Here is a 26,339-nt window from a genome sequence, read left to right on the forward strand (position 1 = left end):
TCTTGAGCTTTATACTGAATATCACTGTCTGTGTAATGAGAGACCTCTCACTGCTGGGCAACTTATTAATGATCCCATTTTTCCTTTGCAACACCTACCTATTATTTGCGCCTTCTCCCGTATTTACTACACACAGCAATGTCTTACATAGTTAGCTCTTCTTTCCTCCTCCTCAAACGTATCAGTGCTAGATTCTATCTATAGAGAGATGAAAGTTCATTAGTAAAAATATAAAACAGCTTAAAGGCTTTGCAAAAGTTAACTCTCAGATTACATATAATTAGATATTTTTTTTCTAAATGCCTCATGTGTGACAGTAGGAGGAGCGGACAGTCACTGTGATTGTCCCATGTTGCTTTTTCCTTACAGCAAAATACAGCCATTGGCTTTTCTCTGTTTTTAACTGGAAATTTGTGATTGCTGTGCTTTGTATGTGTATGTGTTTTCGTTTCACTGCTCACCCTTGCCAAATCTGTTCACTCCATAAGCACTGACTGTGCCCCAGTGGAGGAGGAGCAAGAGCGTGGCTGGAGGTGAGTTCCCCCTATTCCATGGCAGCCCATATTCATGGAATACCAGACGGAAGAAGAAAGAAAGAAAGAAGAAAGAAGAAGAAAGAAAGGAATATATATTGAGATACTTACAGTGCCACCCATTACTTTCTAAATAATGGGTTTGCAATCACATTTTGCTATTTAAAAAAATCAAGTTTTGACTCCCTACAAGCTGTGTAGAAGACTAGGAGTCAACAGGTAGATCTGTGCAGAGAAACACACATTTGGGGTTCTGCTGATGGACCTTTAAAACCCTGTGTCAGCACGTCTGATTGTGGAGCTCTCTTGCCTGTACCAAGGAAAAAGGAAACTGATTAAGTAGCATGTGCTTAATTTAAACGTGATTAATTTGCTTTCATATCTTCTCCTCTCTCCCATTCCCATTGACTTCGCATTTCACTCTGCACAGTTGAAGGTGCATGCATTAAACAGCTAACTTTGAAGTTCATGTCTGTCTTTTCACATTTCTGCATTAAGGCTTTGCCATAATTTCTCGTACTTCTGCAGTATTTCAACTTGTACTTGCAATTCTTCTGTCTATGTTAAAGGCCTCACAAATTATTTTGTGTTATTTCTGGCCATAGTTCCTTTATTCTTTTAGACACAGAAGAATTGCGACAATTTTTTGTTTCTTTTTTGTTTTTTTTTTTAGGGCATCCTAAAGGCTTGGAAACCACAGGGCAAATAAAGAAATTACAATTTTATTTATTTCAAGCTGTTTGCAAGCTCAGAGCTCACAATAATGTTCTACAGCCAAGGAAATCTGCTTTGGAGCATTTTCAGCTTCTCTGGACCACCATGTATCTAGCCCCACCAGCTGCTTCTAAAACTTGTATTTCAGCTGCCATAATCTTATCATTAAAGGTGGATTTAAGTTTAAAGAACCCATGAACAAACCCTTGTACTCGCAACCAGAAGCTGGGAGATGACTCTGCATTTAAGGTGCAAGCTCAGCTTTACTCCAGCATTGGGTACTAATCCAGTATAACCGAGTGTCAAGATGGTATGAACTCACAACAGCTCCTTCAGAGATATATCTACTTGCTTTATTGTTCAGCTGCTGCTTTCTGCCTTTTCAAATCCCTTCTATGTTGTTATTTTTGTTTCTTGTCCTTGCAGTGGCAATATGAGGAAAAAAACTGAATTTGACCACATCCATGAGGATGTCAAGCATTTAGACTTTATTGGTTTAGAAGCTTACTAAATTTAAACAGAAGCATTAACATGGCCTTAGGCTCTCTTGACAGTTATAAAGTCTTCCTTGGGGGGATTTCTGTAATGCTTTCTAATCAGCTTAAGGAGTTAATTAAACAGCTGTCACTTAGCTTCTTAATTCTGAGACTTGATGCTAAATAAGATTTGAAATTAGTTATGCATGACTGAAGCATGGATTCTCTGATATAAATAAGATGGCTGGTAGCTGAAGGGGAAGAAAATCTGGGTCTTTTTAAAATAAGTAGTAGAAGGATTCAAGGTGGTGCTCTGGAATAATGCTCTACAGGCTGATTAATAGAAAAGAAAAAAAACCAGTAAAATGGAATGTATTAATGACTGCCAAATGGGATGGATTTTCAAGCAGCCATTCATTCCCATTTGATGGCATGCCCTGGATTTCAGGAGATTTCAGTGAGCATTTTATTCTCTTCCTGATGCAGCCTGTGCATAGTAAACCCAAAAGCCATATTCCTATTGAAAACAAGTAACATGCTTGATTTTACAAGTTAGATACTTTGCCTGCAAAATGCATTCCACTACTGCAATAAAAAATGTAACTTGAGATCTCTGTGCTATAGAACGTGTTACAGTGTTGTGGGGACTTTTTAATACATTTTCCTTGTATATTGTAGTAGGACAAGTACTTCTCCTTCTGAAGGGTATGAGTTGCAGATGGAGTGATGCACTTCACTTGCAAGAAAGCAGAAATATATTTTATTGAGATAAGACAGTGAGATAACGAAGTTAAATGGTAAATGCAAGAGTAGTTTAACAAGGTCCAACAGCAAAGTACACTGAAGTATTGACTGCATAGAGAGCAAGGCCAGGCAAAACTGTCAGGGACACCCTCCTGTTGAGTCATGAGGTTCAGAAAGGACCCCTTGTGTTCTGAACTCAAGAGGCGAATTTAGGTGCAGCTGGATCCAGACTCGGTCAATGGTTTGTGTCTAAAGGATTATAAATGGGCAGTTAATCCTTTGTATCACTTGTCTAAGATTTTGAAGTTTCAGTATGCTTATTCCTAATTCATTTACCAATTATCTGATGTGGAATCATGCTAAAATGCTTTTGAAAAAGGGTGCAAACTGCTAGTACTAAACTTTTCTTTGTCTTTTTGGGGCCCCAGAGCTAAGCATGAGTTAGTCATGTATTTATTTCTTTTAAATGTCGTTATTAATACAAACATTAGGAAATATTGTGTAAATACAGAGGGAACTAAGGGGAGAAAAAGAAGTTCCTTAAGATTTGTAAAGATATTGTTAAAGTCCTTTCTTTCACCACAGGAATTATAAGGCAAAATATGTCCAAAGGGAAATTAAATTGCAGGGAAGCTACAAATTAAAATTGAAAAAGTAATAGGTATTCACTTCTGCATTTCTACTTAAATAGGTGCTTATTGTGTACATCTTCTGAATATGTTTCTGCTGGAGGGCTTAATATGCTCAGTTATTTAACATGAATCTCTTCAGTAGGTAAGGAACACTCACTCCAGAATCTTCTTTAAACTATTACTATTTTTCAACGTGGTAACAATATGAGAATAAATATTACCTGAGCTTCCATTTCTGTTACTTGGAGAAAAATGTTTTTCTCTGATTCTTATTTCATTTTAGTACTTGGGAAGAGGGAATTACAGAGATATGCTACATAATAGGTAGAGAAAGTTCAGCATCTTTTTAATAACTGCTCAGGGAATCAGCTTCTGGCTGATAGAATATTTGGCTATAGCTTTGCAAAAGCATAGCTGTTCCCATCTTGCAGTGCCCTGACATCGTATCTCCTATAATCTGTGTTAGTTATGGATAAAGAACATAATATTTCTTCAGAAGATTCCTTTATCTCTTAAGCAGCAAAAAGCAACACTTTTAAATTAGTAACTATATAGATTTATAGCATTTACATGCTGAAACTCTGAACTGTAAATCTCTGTGTAGCTAAGTAAGTATCATGTTTGTTCCCTGAAAATGAAATAATTTTATATGGATTCAGCAGGGGAACACTAAGCCCTTTCTAGCCATTAAACAAATGGCTGAAGAAGTGTCTTACTCTGCTCCTGCTGTGTAAATAGGTGTAAATGGTTATTATGCCTCGACGTTGAAGGGTGGGATGCAAACCAGGTGCCTAAAGAAATCATCCTCCACATCCATAGATGCAGAGGTACTGCAAACAGAATGCACAGCTCAGTTATTCTTGTGTAGTTTAGCAGACCTTCAGACCATCACCAGCTCACTTTCCCCTTCTTTTACTGTTAAAGAGGTATTGGGTGGATTTGTTTTCCTAAGACTGAACAAGTACTTGCTGATATGAAGTCAGGAAATTTGTATGACTTCCAGGCATTGCTTCTTGCCCCCCACCGCCCTCATTTCTTTTGGGGACAGAGGGGATAAAGCCTGGTTTTGAGAATTTTATGGCTGCCTAAGAATCAGCAATGCTGTTCTCATATGTGATAAGGACTGTGCACAGTTCTGGCAACACTCTGCTTCTGAGCATGGATCTAGAACAGACAAAAAATACAAAACTTTGAATATGGAACCTTTGACTTTGGATAGAAACAACATGTAAATTTGCTGCCTTGCTTTAGAATCAAGTATGAATACACTCATATCCTTGCATTTAAGTACTGTTATTAAAGTAATTGGGTTTATTCACCCAACTGGGTAAAGCACAGATCTGCCAAACTGCTGCCCCAGATAGAAAGCTCTGAGGCAGGACCTGAGACCATGTTACTGAGCTTTGAAGCCAGCTGTGACTCTGGACATGCAGAATTGCCTGTGGATTAGATGTGCTGTGCACATGCTTTTAGAAGGTAGCAGAGAAGGAAAGCAGGGTAGTGGTGGTGAAGCAGCAGATGGCCTAAGTAGCCTGGTTTTGCATGTTGCCATAAAATGGTATGTTAGACTGCAGTCTGTATTATGAATATCCAAACCTAGCACTTGGAAAATTCAGAAACTTGAAAGAAATTCATGGAGCTTGTGAGAGCTGTTCTCAGTTACTAGCTCTTACCAGGGGAAATTACATTTGCCTTTGGTAAGCAGACCTCATTAATCACACTGTTTCAAAGGCTTGATTATTAAACTTCCCATTGCATTATAAAATAATTGCAAGGGTCATACTGTAATGTGTCAGTGGAGGAAGAAAGCTGTTCCTGCATGGGGGAGCAGGCTTTTTCAGCTTAGTACAAGGTGTTAGTAGCTAGGCATGTGGTATGGACTCAGATAGTCCCAATGAAATGAGGTTCATGCCCAAATGTCATCAAAATCAGGACCTAATGCTAGGATTCTGTAATTACAGTGGACGCATAATAGCATTTATTCTGTTAAGCTGAAGCTGCTCCCATTTGTAGCTCTGTGGAGCCGAAAGTAGAGTGGCAGAAGTATCTAAATAACCTGCATGCAGTAACTGCTGCAAAGCCCGGATGAAAAACAAATAAAAGAGCCTGGAAACTTAATTGCAAATCTTTCTGAGATCTCAGTTGCCTGAATAATATATTCTCTACTGGGAACGAATGTGCACTAAAGACAGAAGGGCCTTATGGTACAGGCAGATATTCTCACCTTTGTATGAATTATGATATCAAAATATCTGAAGGGCTTTTGCGCTGAGAGAGGGAGAGGATTTTCTTCTTATGCTCTCTTTTTTGTGAAAACTTATTTCACCCTCTCCTAAAAATCATGTTGAGGATGGGGCAACTTTAGCAAAGCAGCTATCAAAAGACCTTTTTTCCTTTCTTTTTTTTTTATATATTGCTTTGAATAAAGTGCCTCTGTTTCTTTAAGTAATAGGAAAAGGTCTTTTTGATCTGTGTCCTTTACATGAGGGAAATCTCAGCTTCTCTTTAGCCCACGAGGCAGTAGGGGGAGTTGTCTTCTGGTAACTTGGTTTCAATCTCCCCCTTTGTTGTCTTCCACAAGTAAAATCAGGTCAGCCTCAGAGCTCATAGCGTGAACTATTTAGATAATGAGGAGTTAGCACTTGGGGGGCTTTGAAAGCTTTTATTTCACAAGAATCAGCTGAAGTCAAGAGCTTCTTGTTGTATGGGATAGTCCATGGTTCACAGGCACAGTTCTGAGTAGCTCAGAGACCCTTCCAGGAATGCGCGGTATCTTGCATTCAGGAGCCGAAGAATTCAAGCACCAATTTGTGCACTCTGTGTATCTTGGTACAAGCCAGTGGTATCTGCTGTGTGAGACTGATGTGCCACCCAGGTAACTGAGAGCACTGTTTGGTCTCGTGATCTTCATATAATCAGAGCTCAGTGCTTTTAAGTTAGGAGTGATAAATCAAATAGAAGGAATGTATTTTGCAATAACCATCACAACAGTGATGTACCAGAGACACAGATCACAGCAGAGCTCATTTTGTTTAAACGATTCTCAGCATCCTTGCTTTTTTTGGAGAGCATGGTTTTGCAGAAGAGTCATTTACAAGGAAAGAAACGGTTGTGAACAAGTGCGTGTTCACCATTAGCCAACAAGAGCCAGGATAATCCTAGGAAACATATTCAGGGCCTGATTCCCATTTAACTGAAATGGTGGCAGTCTTAAACTAATTCCCTAATTCCCAAACCAAACTTGTTCCCTAACAATTATACAGGATTTCTTTGGTCCAAACGTTGGCATTATGTGTCCAATAGTGTCACAGAATTTCAGTATTTGTAGAAAACCTTTCCAAAAGCAGTTTTGTGGGTAGAACAGCAAGACTTAAGACATGAATTTTATGTGATCATTTAAGTTATTAGTGAGCCGCTCAGGATGGAGATTTCACTATTGCTGATGCAAGGTACATCTTGTTTATGTGGTGCAGGGTCATTCCTCCAATGTTGGGTTTCTCTGATACTTGATTAGCATTCATTAAATAGCAATTAGGGCATGACAAATACCTTAACAGGCCTGAATCAGAACTGGGAGTTTGGTTCCGGGATTGAAGGGAGGAAATTTTTCTTTCCTGCCTGCTGCACTTGGAACAGTGTTTGGCATAGCCATTAGAAATTAAAGTGAATTTGAATCTAGGTGGTGCTAGTGAATGAATAGCAACATATATTAACCAAAGAGGCTTTTATTCTTGTCTCTTAGGAAGCAGAGATCCTGAATACAGCTATTCTGACAGGAAAAACAGTGGCTGTCCCTGTCAAAGTGATCTCCGTGGAAGATGATGGCACTGTGACTGATCTTCTGGAATCTGTGGAGTGCAGATCATCAGATGAAGATGTCATTAAGGTAGGATCATACTGCTCTGCTCCATTACACAAAGACAGAGGCCCTGCAAACCAGTGCTGTTCTCTAATGTAACAAGTTCTTTCATCTTCCTAACCGTTCTACTGCTGGAAGATGAAGGTTTATTATCACTGTTAGGTACAGATTTGTTCGGTGGAGCAATAAAGCAAACACAAAAATCACACATTTTTCATCCTGCATGTCAAATACTTGGAATTGTCTGTCACTTCCCACTTTTAAAGTATTTTTGGAGTTCACTCTACCTTTGCCTTTTAGTTTTCAACTATATGGGCTGTGTAGAAATGTTATCAGCTGATGTTCTAGAGAAGGAGGTAGTTCCTCTGAGGTTGCTTTGCCACATTGGAACAGGAGTTGTATGGCTCAAAATTTGCGTCTTTTCTTGGTCGTTACCCATCAGTGTATTGAAAACAACATTAACTTCAAATTTGGAATTTTCTTTGGTCACAATTGCTACTAGGATGTGTCACAGGAGACATGTTGACTGCCAGTCGTGGACTGGAAACTGCTGGATAAGACATTTGACCAGTAGATTTATTCTGTACAACAGCACTGTAGCCTAAACCTCCTTGAAATATAAATGGCAAGACAATAAGATATTGCTGATCTCAGTTCTGACTCAGAGTATGTACATTCCTAGTCAGTGGTGAGGAGAGAGCCTGCAAGAGTGTCTTTAAGAGCCTTTTCATTACTGGAATCATATGGTCAGACTGGATCCTCAGGAAGATTGCTGCTTCCTGGAACTTTCAACTTATACCAATATTGCTACTAAAAGCTTGTAAGAAGTCCTGCATATTCCTACTCAGCTTGGTTAATGGTTAACACACCTTAATGGCAGTGGAAGGACATGGTCAGCAGCGGTGATTGTGGGAGACGTGATAGAAAGTATTCCAGCATGACAGAAATGTTGGCTTGTCTACAGCAGCTTTTATCTTTTCACAAACTCATCTGTGGCTGTCACTTGAGGAAGTGAGAGACATGGCTACAAATAAAAGTTAAAATTGAATGTTTTTTAACATAACCAGTGTGTTGCAAAGCCATGACAAATACTACAGGCTGCCCCTGCAGCTGCTGGAAATCCCTGTTATCCCATTAGTTTTTGTGAACTGCACCATATTGAGGACTTGGCCTTTGTGAAACTTGCCTTAGCCTGAAGCTGACTGGATTGCTAAGCTTTCTCCCTGTTATGGTAGTTCATTTTAATTTGAATTCAAACAGCTGAGGGTAGTGTTCAGCTTCAAAGCAAGCCTCTCTGGGCCCCATCACCTGAAAGAGATTATTCCTAGTGACCATTTTTTGCCTTTATAGGCAAAGATGGGTGTAGGTGCTTGGCTGTTACTGTCATATGGGAAACTGTTGGGGGGTTAAGACATACGTGCAGGTTTAGTAACTTCATGTCACAGAAGGAGTGATGACTTTGAGCAGGGTAATTGAAGAACAGAGCTCAGTACAGGTTTAAATGATCTTTCTTGCACTCTCTATACAGATGGGGTTTTTTGCTCAAATACAATTTTTACGCTCACTGGACTTGCTTCAAGTAATTTCTTCATGATAATTTCTTACACACAAGATGAACCCAAGCAATTTCAAAGTCCAACATTTTTTATTTTTTCCTTTTAGAATCTACTCAGGGTTTCTATTTCTCTGAACAGGCACCATGTTGGTATTTTCTGATTAAATGTGTCTGCCTAGCTGTCTTAAAAGAGACAGTTTTTTTGCTTCTATGAAGCCCTTTTGAACCTGATAAATCAGCCAAGTATAGCAAACTCTTAGATTGAATCTAGGTTTAAAACCAGAAGGAAATTAATTGGGGTCCTTGTCTTCCCTGTGGAAGTTAATAGACTAAGTCTTCACTCACTAACTCACTCATTAGCTAACTTTTTAACTATATAAAAAGAATTTGAAAGCAAATACATCATTTGGAAGATATTTTTAAAATCAGTTTTGTTTTCTGGAGTTTTATCAGAAATATTTGGCATGTTCATCGGATGTTTGTGCAACGGTTTTGTCTGATATAAATCTACAACAATCTGTAGGATAAATATGCTCAGCTCTAATCCTGGCAAAGAGATTGAAGTTGTAATACTGATGAAGTGAATAGCTAACACTGGTTATAAGTACATGAATATACCAGTAAAGGCTTGTGTGCTTATCATTGCACAACGATGCTAATGATAGGCCCTGTGTCAAAACAGGAAATCACTACTCAGAGATCAAAATGTTCTGGGCTTCTGCAAACAACCCCTAGAGTTCACTGCTCTGCAGCAGGAAGGCAGGTTTGAGCAGCATTAACTTGAGTTTAAAGGGAGCTCTTAATTGAAAATGTGTCTCAAAGTTTCCAGTTTACCTGCTCAGTTTCACTTCAAGCCTTATTCACAGACATCTAATGAAGATAAAGATACATAATTACTGGCCAGCCTTCAGCATGCAACAGTAATTAGAGTTTCTGTTCTCTGGGCATTAGAGTAGTGAATAGAAAACGGAAGAAAAAGTCTGCTTAAGATGCCCATTGAAATATAAAGAAAGATTAAATTTCTTTGTGTCTTTCCCATTGCTGTTTTTCAATGCATCTGTCATGTAGCATCTAGCAGATTGATTACGTCTTCATGGCTTAGCTTTTATTCCTGTTTCCTTGGTGTTGATTAATGATGAGTTTAAGCTCATTTTCCTTGCAGAATGAGGATACCTCATTTTTCTTTTTGTTTCAGGGACCACATTTATTACTCAGTTCTTTCATCTGAGACTTCAAAGATCTTTAAAGAGCTGGACCAAATTCTGCACTAACTTGTTTCCTGACAGTCTTGGTTGAATAAGTCAGGACAGAATTTAGTCCATTGAAACACTATTTTTATTGACAAATCATTGTCTGAAGTTATTTAGTCCATCATGACAGAGTAACCACACCAAAAATAACATGGAGGCATGTTGTGGGCTCTGATTCACAAATGAGGAATACGAGACACAGAAAAGTTAAAGTGAGAATTTTAAAGTGCTGTGAAGGGACTCTGAACATTGAAGTCCACGCAGAACTCCTACTGACCTCATGGAAAAGAGACTGGTGAGCAGACTTTTTTGCTGAGTTGTTAATATGGATCAAATTCTCAAGATGATTTGAATCAAAAATGAGGAGAAAGAAAAAATCAACATCTTTTATTCTGTCATTTTGAAAAGACATTCCCATTCAAAATGGCCTTTGTTTTCAAGGCTCGACCAAGCTTGAAAGTCTCCAAAGCAACACTTTCCAATGCTTTGGGTTTCCAATTTGATAAGTTAATTGAAAATCTGCATTTTGGTTGCCCTGAAATGAAAACTCCTTTAGGTTCATTTTGTTTGATCAGTTAACTAAAAATTCCAATTATTCTCAACTCTGTCCAAAAGGCACTTGCCAGAAGTAACATAGTGAATAGTGCCAACACTGGGAACAGGATACAGTTTCTCTGTGTCTTTTATGTAATAACACTGTGTATTTTGTAGAGGATTCCATTCAAAATCTGTATGTTTTCCAAAATTGTGTAATTTTCTAACAAACTAGCTTATTTCCTTCTAGAGCATCTTGTGCCTTTCTTAGATAAAGGTACAAACGGGAGGCAGACATACTAACTTCTGTCTATATTACAAGCAAACTCCTGGGACAGAAGGAGTGAAAGGAGGGTTGTGACTTCTGGTATCACTTGCACAACCTGGGACCTAATGGCTAGCCATGGGGTTGTGCAGGATGTTATGGTGTGGCTTCTCCTTCTGAATTCCCATTTCCCAAAGCTCTACAATCAGTTCTGGCTCTGGGACAATTGGCAGGCATTTTTGCTTGTCCTCTGCAGCATCTCATCTTTCTGTCTTTGCGTGAGGAGTGAAGCAGTGATGTTTTATCCCTGCTTGCTGTTTATCAAGCAGCTGTAGAGTTGCAAAGCCAGATTGCTCCTACATGATAGGAAGCTACTGCTGATGGAGCAAAGCATTGTTACCCACTTCATTCTGTTCACTTTGGACTCTATTAGAGGGGATAACAATGCACCTGGCAACTTGTAAAATATTACTGCAGGCTAATAAATCTTTCAGTAACACTTAGTGTGGTTTTATCAGTGGCAAAATGCCTTCTTTTTAAACAAGTGACAGACTTTACGAAAACTGAAGTGTCAGAGCGTTTAAAATAGCCTGAAGCAGACAGTGTTTTAAAACATTAAACTTTCAGCAGCTGTTTCTTTTCTTCCTTACACTGGTTTCTTTTCTTACTTACACTTCAGGGAAAAGTTGAATTCTACAGTTAGTGGAGCGACAGAGTAAAAAATCAAAAGGAGGAGATAACTGAGTCTAGGATTTTATCTGCTCCTTAGTTTAGCCTTGACAGTTCCAGTGCTGCCGATTTCACAACCATATTGCTAGTGGCAGTCCATTTGATATTCTTTTTACAGCACAGTCTTAGATGCATGTGATTACACAAGTTTTCAGTTGCAGCTTTTAACTGGAAAAGAAAACCCTCGTGGCAGGTCAAAGGCATAAGGCCCCAAAATGGAGGTACTGCAAAGATACAAAAGAGAGTATGAAGAATCACAGTTTTCCTGTGATCTCTGGAATTTAAGCACAGCTGAGAGTGATCGGAGGTGTATGTTATGGCCTGGTGGAGTTGAACAGCTCAGGTAGTCAAAGGGGGAAGCCAAGTAGTCACCCTTCCCTGGTGCTTTCTCTAGTGATTTGGTGGAGGGAGAAGGACAGAAGAAGGAGAAAGCATCCTGCAGTGGGGCAAAGCAAAGTGGGAGACAAAGAAGAGTGAGCAAGAGCAAGCCCCTGTTTCAGAAGCATTAGTCTATTAAACCAGCTAACCAGAATGTGCAACATCACATTCAAGTGAAGTTGTCACATGGGTTTTGGTTACTCAGGGTTCAGAAGATACAAATAGAAGGAAAAGCCAGATGTAATCAGTGTAGTTTGATGAATGATATCAAAGAAAATACTTTCCCATCAGCAAACGGTATTTTGGCTGGATTGAACACTTGCCTGGAATACGGTTGTGTAGGGCTGAATTTTGTAATGGGAAAATAAATCTCTGCCTTGAGACCTCAACGAAGTTCAAGTTCACGCCATGTTTTTCCACATTATAATGTGTTTTCTCTCACCAGCTGAACTGCCTTGTTCCATCCCAAATAATTTTGATCTGTCTTGAAACAAACATTTGATTTAAGTCAGCAAATGGATGGTTTTTATTTTCTGCAATGTCCAAACATTTCATTCTGATAGAAAATGATGAAATCATGTCCTGTCATTTCAACTCAGTTTCAGTATTCCTGACATCAGAATCTTTCTGAACTTTTCACCTTACGATGAAGCAACTGTGAAGAACAAAATGCATCTTCCAACTGCTGTAGCAATCAGGAGACAGCAAAAACTCAGAAAAATGTGGTATCTAAATTAAAAGTTGTAATAATAATTGTCAGTGCATGTGCTGTTACTGTTGGTTATAAAGGGAGCGGGACCAGTTTTATTCTCTTTCTGATACGAAAAGCAGACATAGCAAAGGAGAGTTCTGAATGTAGAACTGATAGAACAGTCCCACATGTCCCAGGAATCGACTGAAACTCACCTAAAGCTGTTGAAGGTACTGGGATTGTCCCTTTTCCATACTGCTTATTCTCAATTTGGATGTGAATCTTGACAAATAACAAGGTTTTTGCAAAGTTGTTTGCCTTTTTGTAATCATCCATACTGAAAATCCCAGTGTGACTGCTACAGTTGCTGCTATCTACAGTTTCTTTGTATTTATGCAAGCCTATAAGCTTATAAGATGTAGAACTTCTCTGTAACAGAAAAAATCCAAATAATTCCTGATTGAAGGCTTCCTCAGAATTACACAGAAGATACCCAGAAATCTGTCTCTTTTGTGCTTAATGGGAAAGAATATGTGTTCTTGTAGAGGCAGGGATGATAATCTCTTTTTCCTTTGGGTATTTCTGTTCCTTTATTAGGAGGAATATGTCTATATTCATAAAAAGAATAAGGCAAAACCTAGAGAATATCCAGTCACTAATGCCAAAGGAGACCTGAGTGGGCAGATTTAATCATTTGATGAACCCAAAAGGGGCTGATGAATGTCCCTAATGTGTTAAACCATTGCTAAGGTGCGAATCTATGACTGTTTCAAAGGAACTAACATGGAGCTGCCACCCCTGTCTTTCTGCTGGCCATGAGTGCAGCTGAGTGAAAATTAATCTTTTGCTACTGCTTCTTTTTTTTCTGTGGATGAGCTGTCTGCCTGCTCAGCTCCCTGCTCCCTCACTGAATTCATTTCACATGCTCACAATGCTTGTGCCAGCACTGGGAAAGAAGTGACATCGGAGTAGGAATCAGTAGCTGAAGGTGAGAGATGGTCAGGAGTGCTTCATTCTCTCATGTGTTTGCTTAAATGACATGTGAATTACGGTTTCGCACAGGCATTCTCATGCTGTCACATCATTACCATCCACGTAAAAGGCTTACCTGGCCCTGTGGCTGTGAATCCCCCCAGTGAAGATGCTCAGGAGCTGTTGTGAAGATATTCCAAGTGGCTCAGCCTGTCTCTGAGTGTCAGATTTGTACAGTGAAAGATACCCATGTAGGAATGTCAAAACCACCTTGCCTTCCAAAGGGGATTGGGAGTTTTACTGCCAGTGTTGAGAAGTGCTCCATCATCTCAAAGAAAAGAGATTGGTTGATTGCTAGAAAAAATGTGCTAAGGAGGTAAGGAACAGACAAGCTGAATCCAAAGGGAAATTAGTTCTTTCTTCCACTGGGCTAAGCCAGCAGTGCATTATTGAAACAGTGATGTCACACTGATAGAAATGAAAGCTAAATTGGGCTCACATCATCCAATAGCACCTGTCTCCAAAACTTGCATTAATCATTGTAAGTTGTGATTATTTCTCTTCAGAAGATCCCTCCTGCTTTAAAACTCTTGGGGTTCTTCAGTTCCTGTGACCGTCTGCCACTTCCTTTTAGAAGATGTGGTATTTATAGCTCTTTGTGCCTACTGTAAGCCAGCCTCCAGATCATGACATAAAATTCTGTGTTGCTTTGTTACCATGCAGGGAAAAGTTACAATATGCCATATAAATTGCTGTCTTCTCAGCCCAATTTAGGATTTTTCTGGATGCCTGAGGTACAGATGGATGTCGTTCTGGATGTCTCAGCCACAAAATGACTTTGCTTATCATTTGAAAGACTGTCCCAATATTGTATTACCTATGAAAGGGAATGGTCTTATTAAAACAAAAATATACGTGACAAGATATTTTCAGCTGATTTAAATGCACTTAGATCCCATGACAGTAATCATGGCCTATTCTTTCTTCTTCAGTGGTAATGAAGAGACGAGGTATGGTCTAGTGGTTAAGCCTGGGTTGGGATTTAGGCATTACAGATTATAAGGGCTCAGTCTGCATACAGTGTGTGACACTTGATTTTCATTTCATTTGCCTCTGCCTTAATTAAATAGGATAACAGTTGGATAACCTATTGGATGGGTTTTCAGATGCTGGTTATAGTGGGGGCTCTGGTGTATGCTTTCAGCTGTGATATTGGTGTGTTGTTGTGAACATTGGCATGTCATTTGCTTGATCTGTCTCAGCATAGACATATACAAAAGATGTATAATGGTTCTGAATTACCTTGACAGATAGAGAACATTAATGCTAAATCCTTGAAAAATGCTTTGAGATCTTTGTATAAAATGTACCATCAGCATTACGATTGTTACTAATATACATTAACTAGGACAGAGGCAGACTCTTAAGGAAGCACTCCTGTTAAATTTTAACTTAATCACAGGACATAAAAATTACTGTCATGATAAAATATTAGTGGCTGAGTAAGGATTTAAAAATATTTCCAGATTTCTTATGTAAAAGAGTCTGTGCAGGTCTGCTGACTGAAGATTTCTTCCCTTTCATCCACTGTCTGAACCATATTGCATTACTTTCTAGGCCCTTGTTGAGGCAAGCATGTAATCCTCTTTGCCTGAAGCTTAAATGGCAAGAACTTTGTGCATCAGGCCACAGGCTAAATGAATTGACTTAGGCAAGGTAAGTTTCAGACCTTTGTGGTTGAATCACAAATACTTTTCTATTCTGCTTTATGCAGGTAATCATGCTTACTATTTACCAGACCAAGCATTAATTAATAGGAGTAAAGAAATGCAGAGACAGATCTAGAGGGTGAACAGTTCCCTTTGAAACCATGGAGAGTGATACTTGAATTCATGAGTGCAGTCCAGAGCACTTCTAAATTTAGGCATTTAGACATCAATGTCCTGCTACAGTTCTAATGGTGAAACATCTCTATCCACAGAGCAGGTTTTCATGTCTCTCTTCCCTTCCATATATGTGCAGGAAAATGAACGTAAAGACAGTACATGAGAGATGATTTGTTCATCTTTGGATAGGCTTCTCTCTCCAGTTCTTGTCTATTAGCTCCTGTTGTTGCTAACATTCAGCTAATGGCACCTACCCCACCCGTCATTTCAACTCAGCCTCATCTCTCAGTCCTCCTGCAGTTCTTCTGTAGTGGCTCTCCAGCTGTGCCACTGTTGCTGCTGCTCTTGCTATTTTTCTGCTCTTGCTGCATCTTAAATATTTTTCTCTCTGTTTCTGCCCTTACTTACCCTTTGGGTTGCCAGTTTTTAGCCTTCTTATATCAGCCCCATTTCTAATATTTTCTGAAAGCTTTGAGACAACAGAATATCTAGTGGTACCCTAATGTCTCATAAGCACCATTTTCTGCATGTCCAGATCCTACAGTTCCTCATTTAACATTTGCAGAAGTGCTCAACTTCCACTTACAGAGCTAGGTAAGCTTGGGCAAAACAAATATATCTCGTAAGAGACCAATTTATTCTTTTCCAGAGATGTTTTCGGTGTGGCATAATAAAATCTTAAAAATTGCTATCCTTAAATAACTCAAAATGAGCATGTTTTGAGGCAGATGTTTTTGTGTTGTTTCGTTCTGTCAAGTGCGGTGTAGTCCTAGCTTGTGCTCTCAGCACTCCCCTGGTTTCACGTGATGACTTTTGGCTATCCATTTACTTGCTCTCTCTGCTGTTACTTACAAAATTGATGTAATACTTCTGAAGGATTTCCAAGAGCATAAGAAGATACACAAATAAAACACATCTGAAAAGCGCTTTGGGATGTCAGAATACAAAGAGTTATCTGAGTGCAGTTTATTATCAAAAATAGTTATCTGTAATAGTTCTCACACTGTACACACACGACAGGATCTGGTCTTCTGCCTTTTCTAAGGCTGGAGCTGGGGTATTACATCTGTTTGTAAGAGACATTAGTGCTATTATTTTTCCCACATCAGCTACCCCTAGGATTGCTAAACAACTTTCCTGTTTCAGCTTTGTTTTGCAGCATTGTCTTATTTAACTGGTTATTGTATGATAAGCCTGATTTCTGAAGTTATGTAGGCGTTCAAATCCAACTAATTTAATTGGGAATTAGAAACCTAAGCACCTATAAAAGCTGGCCTTAATGGCTCTTCAATTTTAGTTAAAGTGTGTGTATTTAGAGCAGGTGGGTATTACAGAAAGCTGGTATTTTCTCTCAATTATATAATCTCTTTCATATAATAACTATTAAAATAACCAGATTATTTGCAAGCAGGTAATTATTTTGCAACTGTAAAGGGTTTTGTTTGAGTAAATTTAGGGCACCTTCTTTAGACTTCAGGATTCAGCAATTTTTTTCAGCATTTCTGAGTATGAGAAAAGCTGTTGTAGGGTTTGAGATTTTGTGCAGACCTGGAGCTGATACCAGGATGAAACCTATGAACATGACGTTCCGTTACATGCTTCATTTCATTCCACTAACAGCCGGAGAGGGAAGAGTGAAACTTCAGTAATGAAGGAAAGTATCATTTGCCCTGGTGACTTAGCATCTAAAGGCACAATGAATGTGTACTGAAATACATTTCAGGCATCATCTGTAAGCACTGGGTTAATTGCACTTGACTGTCACTAACAGAAAAAATCAGGCCCAGTCTCACGTGCACACATACAATTTTTGTAATGATTAGATCTGATTTCTACTGCTGAAAATCCAGAGTTAACCCAGTGAAGTTAATGGGATTGCTGTGCACTTTATTTGATGAAGAGAAGAGAAAGTCTGTTCCTTACTGGGAAATTTTTTTTGTGTCTAAGCACTGCTCTCACTGTCCCTGGATGGTTTAGTTTGGCATCAGCTTGATGCTGAAAGCAAAGATCAGCCAGAGCCAATTTTAGCTGTTTCAGTGCCATAGCCATAAGTCAGCCCATGTTTCCTTGAAAGTTCTTCACACATTTTGATGATGCTGAGCTGAGTTTCAAGCTTGTAACAAATCTTGAAAGCAACTGTTTCCCTAGGGCTGAGAATTTCATCACAAGGATTTCACACAGGCCTGCAGACAGGAGAAGAAACAGCCCCCCTGGCAATACAGTTGTATGAACTACGCTAATTTTTGAAGACACCTTGACAAGTAGCTTTCCAAATTCTGCCCTTTGTTCCCAGGTTAAACAATGTGTGTGTCTAATCTCATCTCCTGCTGTGTTCTAAATAGATTAAGCTGGTCTGCAGTCACTAATATTTATGTCTTTGGAGCTCAGGCTGCGAGGAAAGCTGTACGTAGGTATGAGTAACCTCATCCTGTACTTCTTAGTCTCCAGATCTGACAGTTATCATCTGATTTCCAGCAGGGCTAATTGCTGAGAAGAGTCTTCTTCATGGACTGATTGGTTGTTCTGTTGCTGTTGAGGCTCTGAGAAAACTGAGTTCATTAAATGAGACATTAAATGTCATAAAGTGTGCCCAACACAGAAAAACTGGAGAAAAATCGGAAATTACTAGGGCACATTCAAAGATGATCCCAGAAGCACATTAACTGTGCGAGGACTTCCTTCACTCAGCAGCACAGGAAACAAATACAGAAATAATCCGGTATTGTGCTGTTGGAGGGAGGAAACATCGTGGAAGAGTCTTGGTGTCTTTCCCATTCAGACATCAGCAAAAGATGAGTTACCTACTTTACACACTGTCAGGGGTGAAGTGATTTACAAACTTCTAGTTTAAACAATTATTTTTAATCATATACTTTTGCCAGAGGGTGATGTCATGATGATGTCAGTCCTTTAGAGCCATAAGGTGTTCCTTATTTTACAATGGCTCTCCCCAGATTTAGTAATATTTAGCTTTGTCTGGTCTGTCATTTATTTTTTGTTTTGTGAAAGGATTAGAAAAACAACTTGATTGTAAGGCTGAGGTTTTCAGTGTGATTTAAGGTCACTGACCTGGTGTAGTCTAATAGGAGTTGAGCACTCAACTTCAGGTTTCGTAGTGCATGATTAGGGTGAAATCTGAACTACCTCTGGCAAGGTCTCACAGCAAGCAGGTGGCGTCCACCAACCCAAAAGCAGAAACACTCTTATCCACCAGCCATCTGCAGTAAGTATAGAAAATTTTGCTGAATCCTCAGGCTTATTACTCAGCTATCACTGAGTAATCTCCTTTAGATGTAAAGCCTTCTGTTGAGACCCACCTAGTACCTGCAGCACACAAGTTGGAACTGAGAAGCATGTTTATGTCTTCTGGAATCTAGTCCCTTTGCAGACCAGTTTGCTGCTAGCAGATATTATGGTTGCTTCAGGGCTGCCCGAAGCAATGAGTTTTAATGAGCTAAGTCATAATGAGATGATCACTCAGGCAAGCTTTTATGGAGTTTGGTATGTTTTCTCATCCTGGGAACAACCCCAGCTTGGCTCTTCCATCAGAAGCTGACACTGCAGTGAGCAGTCTAGTTATGCGTAAGTGGAAAAGCCTCGTATGTTTTCTTTCCTCTTCATAGCAAGACAGGAGTGCAGGCAGGCCAAAGAGTATATCTCTGAGGATACCTGGAGGTCCTCCCTGCTCATCAAAGAGGAGAAATAAGGAAAAAGCCTGCTGAAAAGGATTCCATTCTGCCTGCACTGGTGTCCTTGTTAGCGAGAGGGAAACTGCTGAGAGTGGTTTTCTTACAAAGATGTACACCAGTATAAAATGAATGCCAGCTTCCTAGGGAATGGGGCACCACCATGATCTCCCACTGTAGACTTCTGTGTTCCACTAAATACTTGCCTAGCTAGCCTTGGCCTTTTGGGAAGTTATATCAAGTGTTTCATTTGTTAGAGTCGTGTTTTTCTCTTTCACTTGAAATGTAGCCTGAAATGCAGAAAAGAGCAGTTTCTAATTAAGCTCCCGCCTAAATCCATTATAAGCTTCATTGGGACAGGGAGATAAAAGAACTGCAATGATCTCAATATGTAAATATGGATGTGAAAGTTTGTTTGGAGAGAAGGAGGTTAGAGGCCAGATATCATGAAGCTGAACATAAAACTGCTTGGTAGAAATTTAATCACTGCATTAGTTATCATAGATTTTCATAAAAATAAAGTAATAATGCACATTCATGTTTCAGATCATAAATGTGAAGTGACAGTCCATGTGTTAGCCACTGAAATTATATTATAGACCAAAAAAGAATAATAGATGAAATTGAAAAAGCAGAAGAGAGAGTTGTAATAGAATTGGGCATTGGCATAAATATAAATCATGAAAGGGAGATAGATTTAATGAAAGATATGAAAGCCAGAAACTCAAGGTGTTAAAAAGATCATCTGCTCGTCTGATAAAAATCCCTAAGGCTACACAACTGTTAGCTGAAACAGCCAGATTTACTAAAAGTAGATGAACTTTAAAATTGCATGAGGAGTAACATATTACAAGGGAACGTGCAGCTGCAGTACACACAGTCTATTAAGAAGTTGTGCAAAAGAGGAGGAAGCTTACATTGATCCATTGGAAAATTATCTTTGCCCATAAATTTTGTCAGAAGATTTACAAGTAGGTATGGGAATGAGAAAAATTGTTGTAATCCAGAGAGCCTAGATAGCAGCATTTACATGCTAGCCAGCTATAAGTATCTGGAAGAAAACACTCTCTGTGAAATGAGTTGGCCAGGCTAATTCTGTGGATGTTTTTTTGTACATAAAAAGCAGGTAGGACAGACACAGATGCCATGTGAGTGATGTCTCCATCTAAGTGTCTGCTAATGTGGCAAGATTTATTTTAGCTCGTGAAAGCCTTTCAGGTTTCACACATATCCATCTATAAGTGCAAAAAACCCTAAAATCTCCCTTGTTTGCACATGTCTGAGGGAAGAAGGCTCAAAGATCCAGATGAAACTGTGCTGAGATCTCCTCTCAGTTTCTGAGGGTGATAGAACAACTCTTTTTTAGTACTGCTTTATGCAAAAAAACCCTGTGGAACCAACAACTTTGAAGTGCAGCTTCATCCCAAGCAGTCCTATAGGCATGAATAACTACACACTGAGATTTTGCATCAATCATAGTTCTGCTGGAAATATCGCACTTCATTTTCCTTCTGCCTCCATTATATGGAGTCCTGCTTTTCAAACAAATGAAAAGGATTAGGGAACCTCTTCTTAACTGCTGTAGCTCAACCCACTGAAATACGCACATAGATACACAGAGATTGTGTGAGACACAGCAGGGAAGAGCCCAAGGAGGAACTGTACATATCCTGTAATCAGCTTTTCTCTTTCTATAGCATGATTTTGCATGGTGAGGATAATCTTAGCAAGTGCCTCGTAACATCTTCCTGAGGCAGACAACCCTTATTGACCTGAGGGGAAATAAGGAATTTAATAAGTCACCTGAAAATCTCACAACAGGTGATTCTTGGAGAAGTTCAGAAGGCTTTGTGGAGCCCATTAAGTGCTGTACCACACAAAGTGCTCCCTCTTTCCCAGTCTTACTCTCCTTGGGAATGGATAAGTGTCAGTCATCAGATATATGGTCGGTCTTGCAATTGGGTGCACTGAGTGATGGCACAGTTGGGCTTCCAGCAGGAAACAGGAAGAGAGTGACAGGACACCAACGAACCTTGCAATCTGCTGCTTTGAAGCCGCAGTGACAAGTGCATGATTAGCAAGCATAGGGTACCAAATGAGCCCAGTCTGTTCTAAATAAAGCATGTAAGGTTACGAGCAGCAGGAGTAATGCACCAGGTTGAGCACAATCGCAGCAATATTTAGCCCTTGTCATCAGCTGTCTTCTCATCCCAGTGGATGAGGGATAAAACCAGAGCGAGCTCCTGCCAGCTCGCTGTGCCGAGAGCTTGGCATTAATAATGTACATTTTTCCAGGGAACTTTCCATACAGTTAAGCTGTCCAGTTTGTTCACATTGTCTGGAAACCAGGAGGAGAGGGTGCAGCTGCCTGGCTGCTCTAGGTGCCTGCAAGGTGGGCCAGGGCATGTTTATGCAGAGGACTTGCAGATTAGCATAAGTGAAGCACTGAAGACTGAGTATATCTGGCACAGCAGCGACACTAAATACATGAGTGTTGCTGGGTTTTGGCCATGAGGTCTTCATAAAAGAGCAAGTGTGGCTGTGAAATGGCAGAGAAGATCTGACAGGCTGCAGTCTTATCACTTGCATACCCTGTAAAGAAGTGAAACACATATCCACCTAACTGGAATTCCTGAAGAGCCTTGTTATAAAAACTGCTCCACTCATCCTCCTGGTGGATTTCTTTAGCTTAAGAAAAAAAGTCATCTTAGCATCCTTCTAAAAAGTCAGCAGAACAGCTCTGCTCTTCTATGTAGGTCTGTGTGAGGGACTCAAACCTCTAACACAGTTCACAAATGTAGGCACTTGTGTCTGAACTCAAAAGCACCAGCCTCATGAGATGCATTTTCTTGCAAACTTTATTCCTCCCCTGATAGCAGTATCTGCAAAGGTAAGTGCTGATGCTTAGCTGGTGCTGTGGTAGTACTTCTGGAAGCACTGCTTTTGGGAACAGTGAGCATACCCTGGTCTGATGGGTCTGGTCTGATTCTGAGCTTACTTAGACATGGGAGTCAAGAAAGAGGAGTTGGTGCCTCAGCTTTGTTGTATATTTTGAGTGGTCTTAGGCTTGTGGATGTGTATTTGTGTGATTTGTAGCAGAATGAGAGACAGTCCAGGACTAAGGCTCCATCACCTGCCTCATCAAATAAATAATAACTGACTGTCAAACTCTGCTGATTCCCCTTTCCACTCCCCTATGTGCTATTTTCAGGAGATCTTTTATTTTAGAGGGTTCATTTCTGCCAGCTCCTATGTGAGTAACAGCAGGTACTCTTTCAGGGACTAGTGAAGGTGTAACATGTCTCTAAGCACTGCAAGAGCAAGTGAAGCAGCTGCTCGACAATTCTGTTCCATGTTTTCATAAATGTTTTTCTGGAGGTGGATATATCTGTTGAAAGGAAATGCAGGTCAATCCAGGGTACTGCAGAACTTGGTGCAAATCCTGGTGTTTTGAAGTCCCTCACTTATGCCTCTGAGTTTAAAATCTGTAATGAATTAGACACATGAGTAGTCATCCATCCTTTGTAGTGTAAGCCTGATTTCCAGAGAGGGATTTTCAGCATGAACTAGCAGAATTTGATACCTGTATCTGATCATTTGGGACCTCAGCACTGAAGTCTGTCTAGTGTCCTTGAAATCCAAGCACTGTTATGTGAATTTGGAAGATTTTGCTAACTAATTAGACCATTGTTCAATTACTAGGCCAAATCCAGGTTAAAGATTTCGTCATGGCTTCCTCTGTTTTCCTTTTCATGTCTTTGCTGCATGTATGCATGGAGAATGTATGCATGGAGCTGCTCTGCTTCTCTCAAACTGTGCTGGGAGAGACAAGACACTGACTGGTACAGTTCTTCTGTTAACTGTCCAGAGTTCATCAGCGGCTTTAAATAGGAGTTTGCTGTAAGAAATTCAGGTACGGAGTACACACACCCATGCCTGCTCTTTCCAGTAGCTTCTACACCGTAGTGTCTTCACATGAAATGCAGCTTCACAGGGGCTTTTGGATCAGTTATGCAGCTTTGTTATTAACATCATCAATTCCTAAACACTGAGAATATGCAAGATGTGTCAATACAACAGGGTTATATACTTTCAGATGGGGTCTCTTCCATAATCTGGCTATTCTTTCTTCTTTTCTGTTTGAAGATAGTTCTGAAATCAAAGTTCAGGTCTCACCTTGATTTAACAGTAAACAGATAGATGGTATGGGTGCTTGTCAGATGGAGAGAGTGTGAAAGCATTTGGGAGATCAAAGCAGCATGACTCCCATCAGAGTCAATGGGGAACAAGCAGCTAAAATCTTACAAAATGCTTTCAAATTATCCTCCACCTTTGATTTCCCATCCTCACTGAAACCAGCTCTTGAAATGTTTTATTGAATGTGTTTCTCGTCATTTCTTTGAAAGTGGAAGGAAGCTCAGAGGAACTGTAGTCTCAGGTTAGCAGCAAGATCAACTGCTTTTCACTTACAGGCCAAATGGCACCTAGGCTGCTCTGCGGTGTAACCCCATTAGCTGCAATGGGGCTGACAGGTTGAGAGCTAGAGCACAATTTGGCTTTCTCTTTTGTTATGGTGCGAAAAGCTGAAGTTTTTCTAATCTTATGCTGACCCTAAGTATGCTTTAAGAACTGACTTTCCTATTAGCCCCAGGCACATCATAGCCTAAATCTTATGTGTCTGTTCTCTTCTGCATTGTAAGGGCTATACACACAAGACAGACAATTGTCTCTTTTAGTGCATTTATATTATGACAACACCTACATCTCCCAAGAGCATGGAGTCTCAATGACCAGGAGCTCCAGTTTGCTATCAGAGACTGTCATGTCACAATCTGAACAGCTGTGAATAAAACATCATTGAATGAACAAAATGAGAAAAGAAACCTTTCATGAGGTCAAACGGCAGAGGTGAAGCAGAAACTGCATCTCTTCAGTCCTCACCTAGACTTATATCCATTCAATGAGTGTGCTTTTTGTGTCATTATTTTTTCTAGAATATGTCTGTGAGAGGGAATAGTTTCAGGCCTGGCTTTTCTGTCCATGCCAAGTGTGTGGTTCAGTTGATAACACTGGAGGGAAGGGATGCCATCCAGAGGGACTTTGACACGCTTGTGAGGTGGGCTGATGCCAACCTTATGAATTTTAACCATGACAAGTGCAAGGTCCTACACCTGAGTCAGAGCAATCCCAGGGACAGCTACAGACTGGGCAAAGAAGAGATTCAGAGGGGCCCTGCAGAGAAGGACTTGGGGGTGCTGGTCGATGAGAAAATGAACATGAGCCGGCAGTGTGCGCTCACAGCCCAGAAAGCCAACCGTATCCTGGGCTGCATCAAAAGGAGTGTGACCAGCAGGTCGAAGGAGGTGATCCTGCCCCTCTACTCTGCTCTTGTGAGACCTCACCTGGAGTATTGTGTGCAGTTCTGGTGTCCTCAACATAAAAAGGACATGGAACTGCTGGAACAAGTCCAGAGGAGGGCCACGAGGATGATCAGGGGCTGGAGCACCTCCCGTATGAAGATAGGCTGAGAAAGTTGGGGCTGTTCAGCCTGGAGAAGAGAAGGCTGTGTGGAGACCCCATAGCAGCCTTCCAGTATCTGAAGGGGGCCTATAGGGATGCTGGGGACTGTAGTGACAGGAAAAGGGGTAACGGGTTCAAACTTAAAAACAGGGGAAGTTTAGATTGGATATAAGGAAGAAATTCTTTACTGTGAGGGTGGTGAGACACTGGAATGGATTGCCCGAAGTTGTGAATGCTCCATGCCTGGCGGTGTTCTGAGGCCGGATTGGACAGAGCCTTGGGTGCCATGGTTTAGTGTGAGATGTCCCTGCCCATGGCAGGGGGGTTGGAACTAGATGATCTTGAGGTCCTTTCCAACCCGAACTAGTCTATGATTCTATGATTCTATATTTTTGGGGTTTGGTTGATTAGTTTCAAACTTCAGAGTAATGAGACTTCATTTCTAGCCTGAGATACCATTTGCAGATTCCCCAGCACTTTGTGACCATGGGAAAAGTTTGTAGACAATTCATTCCTTCATTTGCACAATGAGCATAATAATAACTATACTGTATAAACAAGATTTTTTATGAAAAAAGTGCATACAGAGGCACTGAGACTTCACAGTGGTGTGCTTTACGATGTGTTACTGGGAGATATATTCTTTGCAAATGCTGAGACAGTATTAGATAATAGTAAGAGTTTGAATATAAAATGTTCATCATTATCAGCATTGTTATTATTATTTTATTTGACTGTACAAAAGAAGAGACACGGAAATGAAACGGTATCGGGCTGTAGTAATTTACCTGGTCCTAAATCAGGCTTTTGTTTAGCTGTATGAGGAAAGCAGAATGCCTTTGTCCCATCTTTTTAATATGTTTTTTCCTTGAATTTTCGGGGATTTAATGAAACGCAATCAATTTTTAGGCAATGGCTCGGCTTGCACATCAGAACACCTCACAAAGTGACATAAATTATCACCATTGTTGCTGTAAATACAGGTGAGGATAATATATTTAGCATGTTATCACAACTTATAAGGAAAGAAGAAAGTATGAAAAAGAGTTTACTTTGTGCACTGCAAACTTATTTAATTGCATTCTAGCAACATAAATTACGTTGCTACAAAGACCGTAGTTCACTCCAGGTCATCACGAAGGGTGCTGAACACCGCAGTCTGCTTTTGTCTCCTGTCTAGAAGTTCAGAGGAGCTTTCAGTGGTGGCTTTCACATGGGTTGCATTGTTCTGTCTGTTCGGGTGCAAAATATATTTTCCAGTATAACAGGACTTATTTTTGGTTTTGTGATCAATATTGAACCTGAGGAACAAAGATGAAATACGTGTTTTCTTTCTCCCATATTTCCCCATCCTATATTTTATTCAGTTTTTTTTATCCAGCTTTACAATTTGCTCTTACCTTCTTTGAATTGCATCTATTTATTTCAAACCATTTTCTACTCTATTAAGATCATTTTGAATTCTAAAGATGTTCTCCAGTGTACTTGCAGCCCCTCCCAGCTTGGCATCATCTGTAAATTTAATTAAATTAATTAAATGAAAATTAACTGAAAGACTCCCATTGACTTCAAGGGGCATTGGAGTGAATCCAGACTGTCTTACATCTTTAAGAAGTGGTTCAAGGGAAATACACTTACTGCTTTACAGGTCGTTTTTGTAAGCAAGAAGACAGATGCATGCTGAATAATTCAGGGTCATCATTGCTGACTGAGAGAGATTTAACTAATTTGTCAAAATAATGACCTCTGTTCACAGTGGGGAGCAAGTGGTTTTTGATTATTTCTATCCCCAGAGAGACACTGAAGGAGCATGGGTTTAGATCTGCGCCATCACAAGGGGCTTGTTTAGAGATGTAAAATGAAAGGTAAGCGTCATTAGCAGTGGTGTTTGCAGGTGGTGGGAGACATGTTAAAA

The 26,339-nt window shown here is 40.0% G+C and overlaps 1 protein-coding gene across 1 annotated transcript in view; it reads left to right on the forward strand.

Annotated features, from left to right (window-relative positions):
* Window positions 1-26,339, forward strand: part of TMEM132D (transmembrane protein 132D) — a 241,735-nt gene that overhangs the window by 194,429 nt on the left and 20,967 nt on the right. Inside the window, 1 exon segment of the mRNA XM_065692254.1 lies at window positions 6,842-6,985. Coding sequence (XP_065548326.1) covers window positions 6,842-6,985 — 144 coding nt within the window.

The sequence above is a fragment of the Lathamus discolor genome, chromosome 12 (genome assembly GCF_037157495.1).
Source record: "Lathamus discolor isolate bLatDis1 chromosome 12, bLatDis1.hap1, whole genome shotgun sequence".
Taxonomy (NCBI): domain Eukaryota; kingdom Metazoa; phylum Chordata; class Aves; order Psittaciformes; family Psittacidae; genus Lathamus; species Lathamus discolor.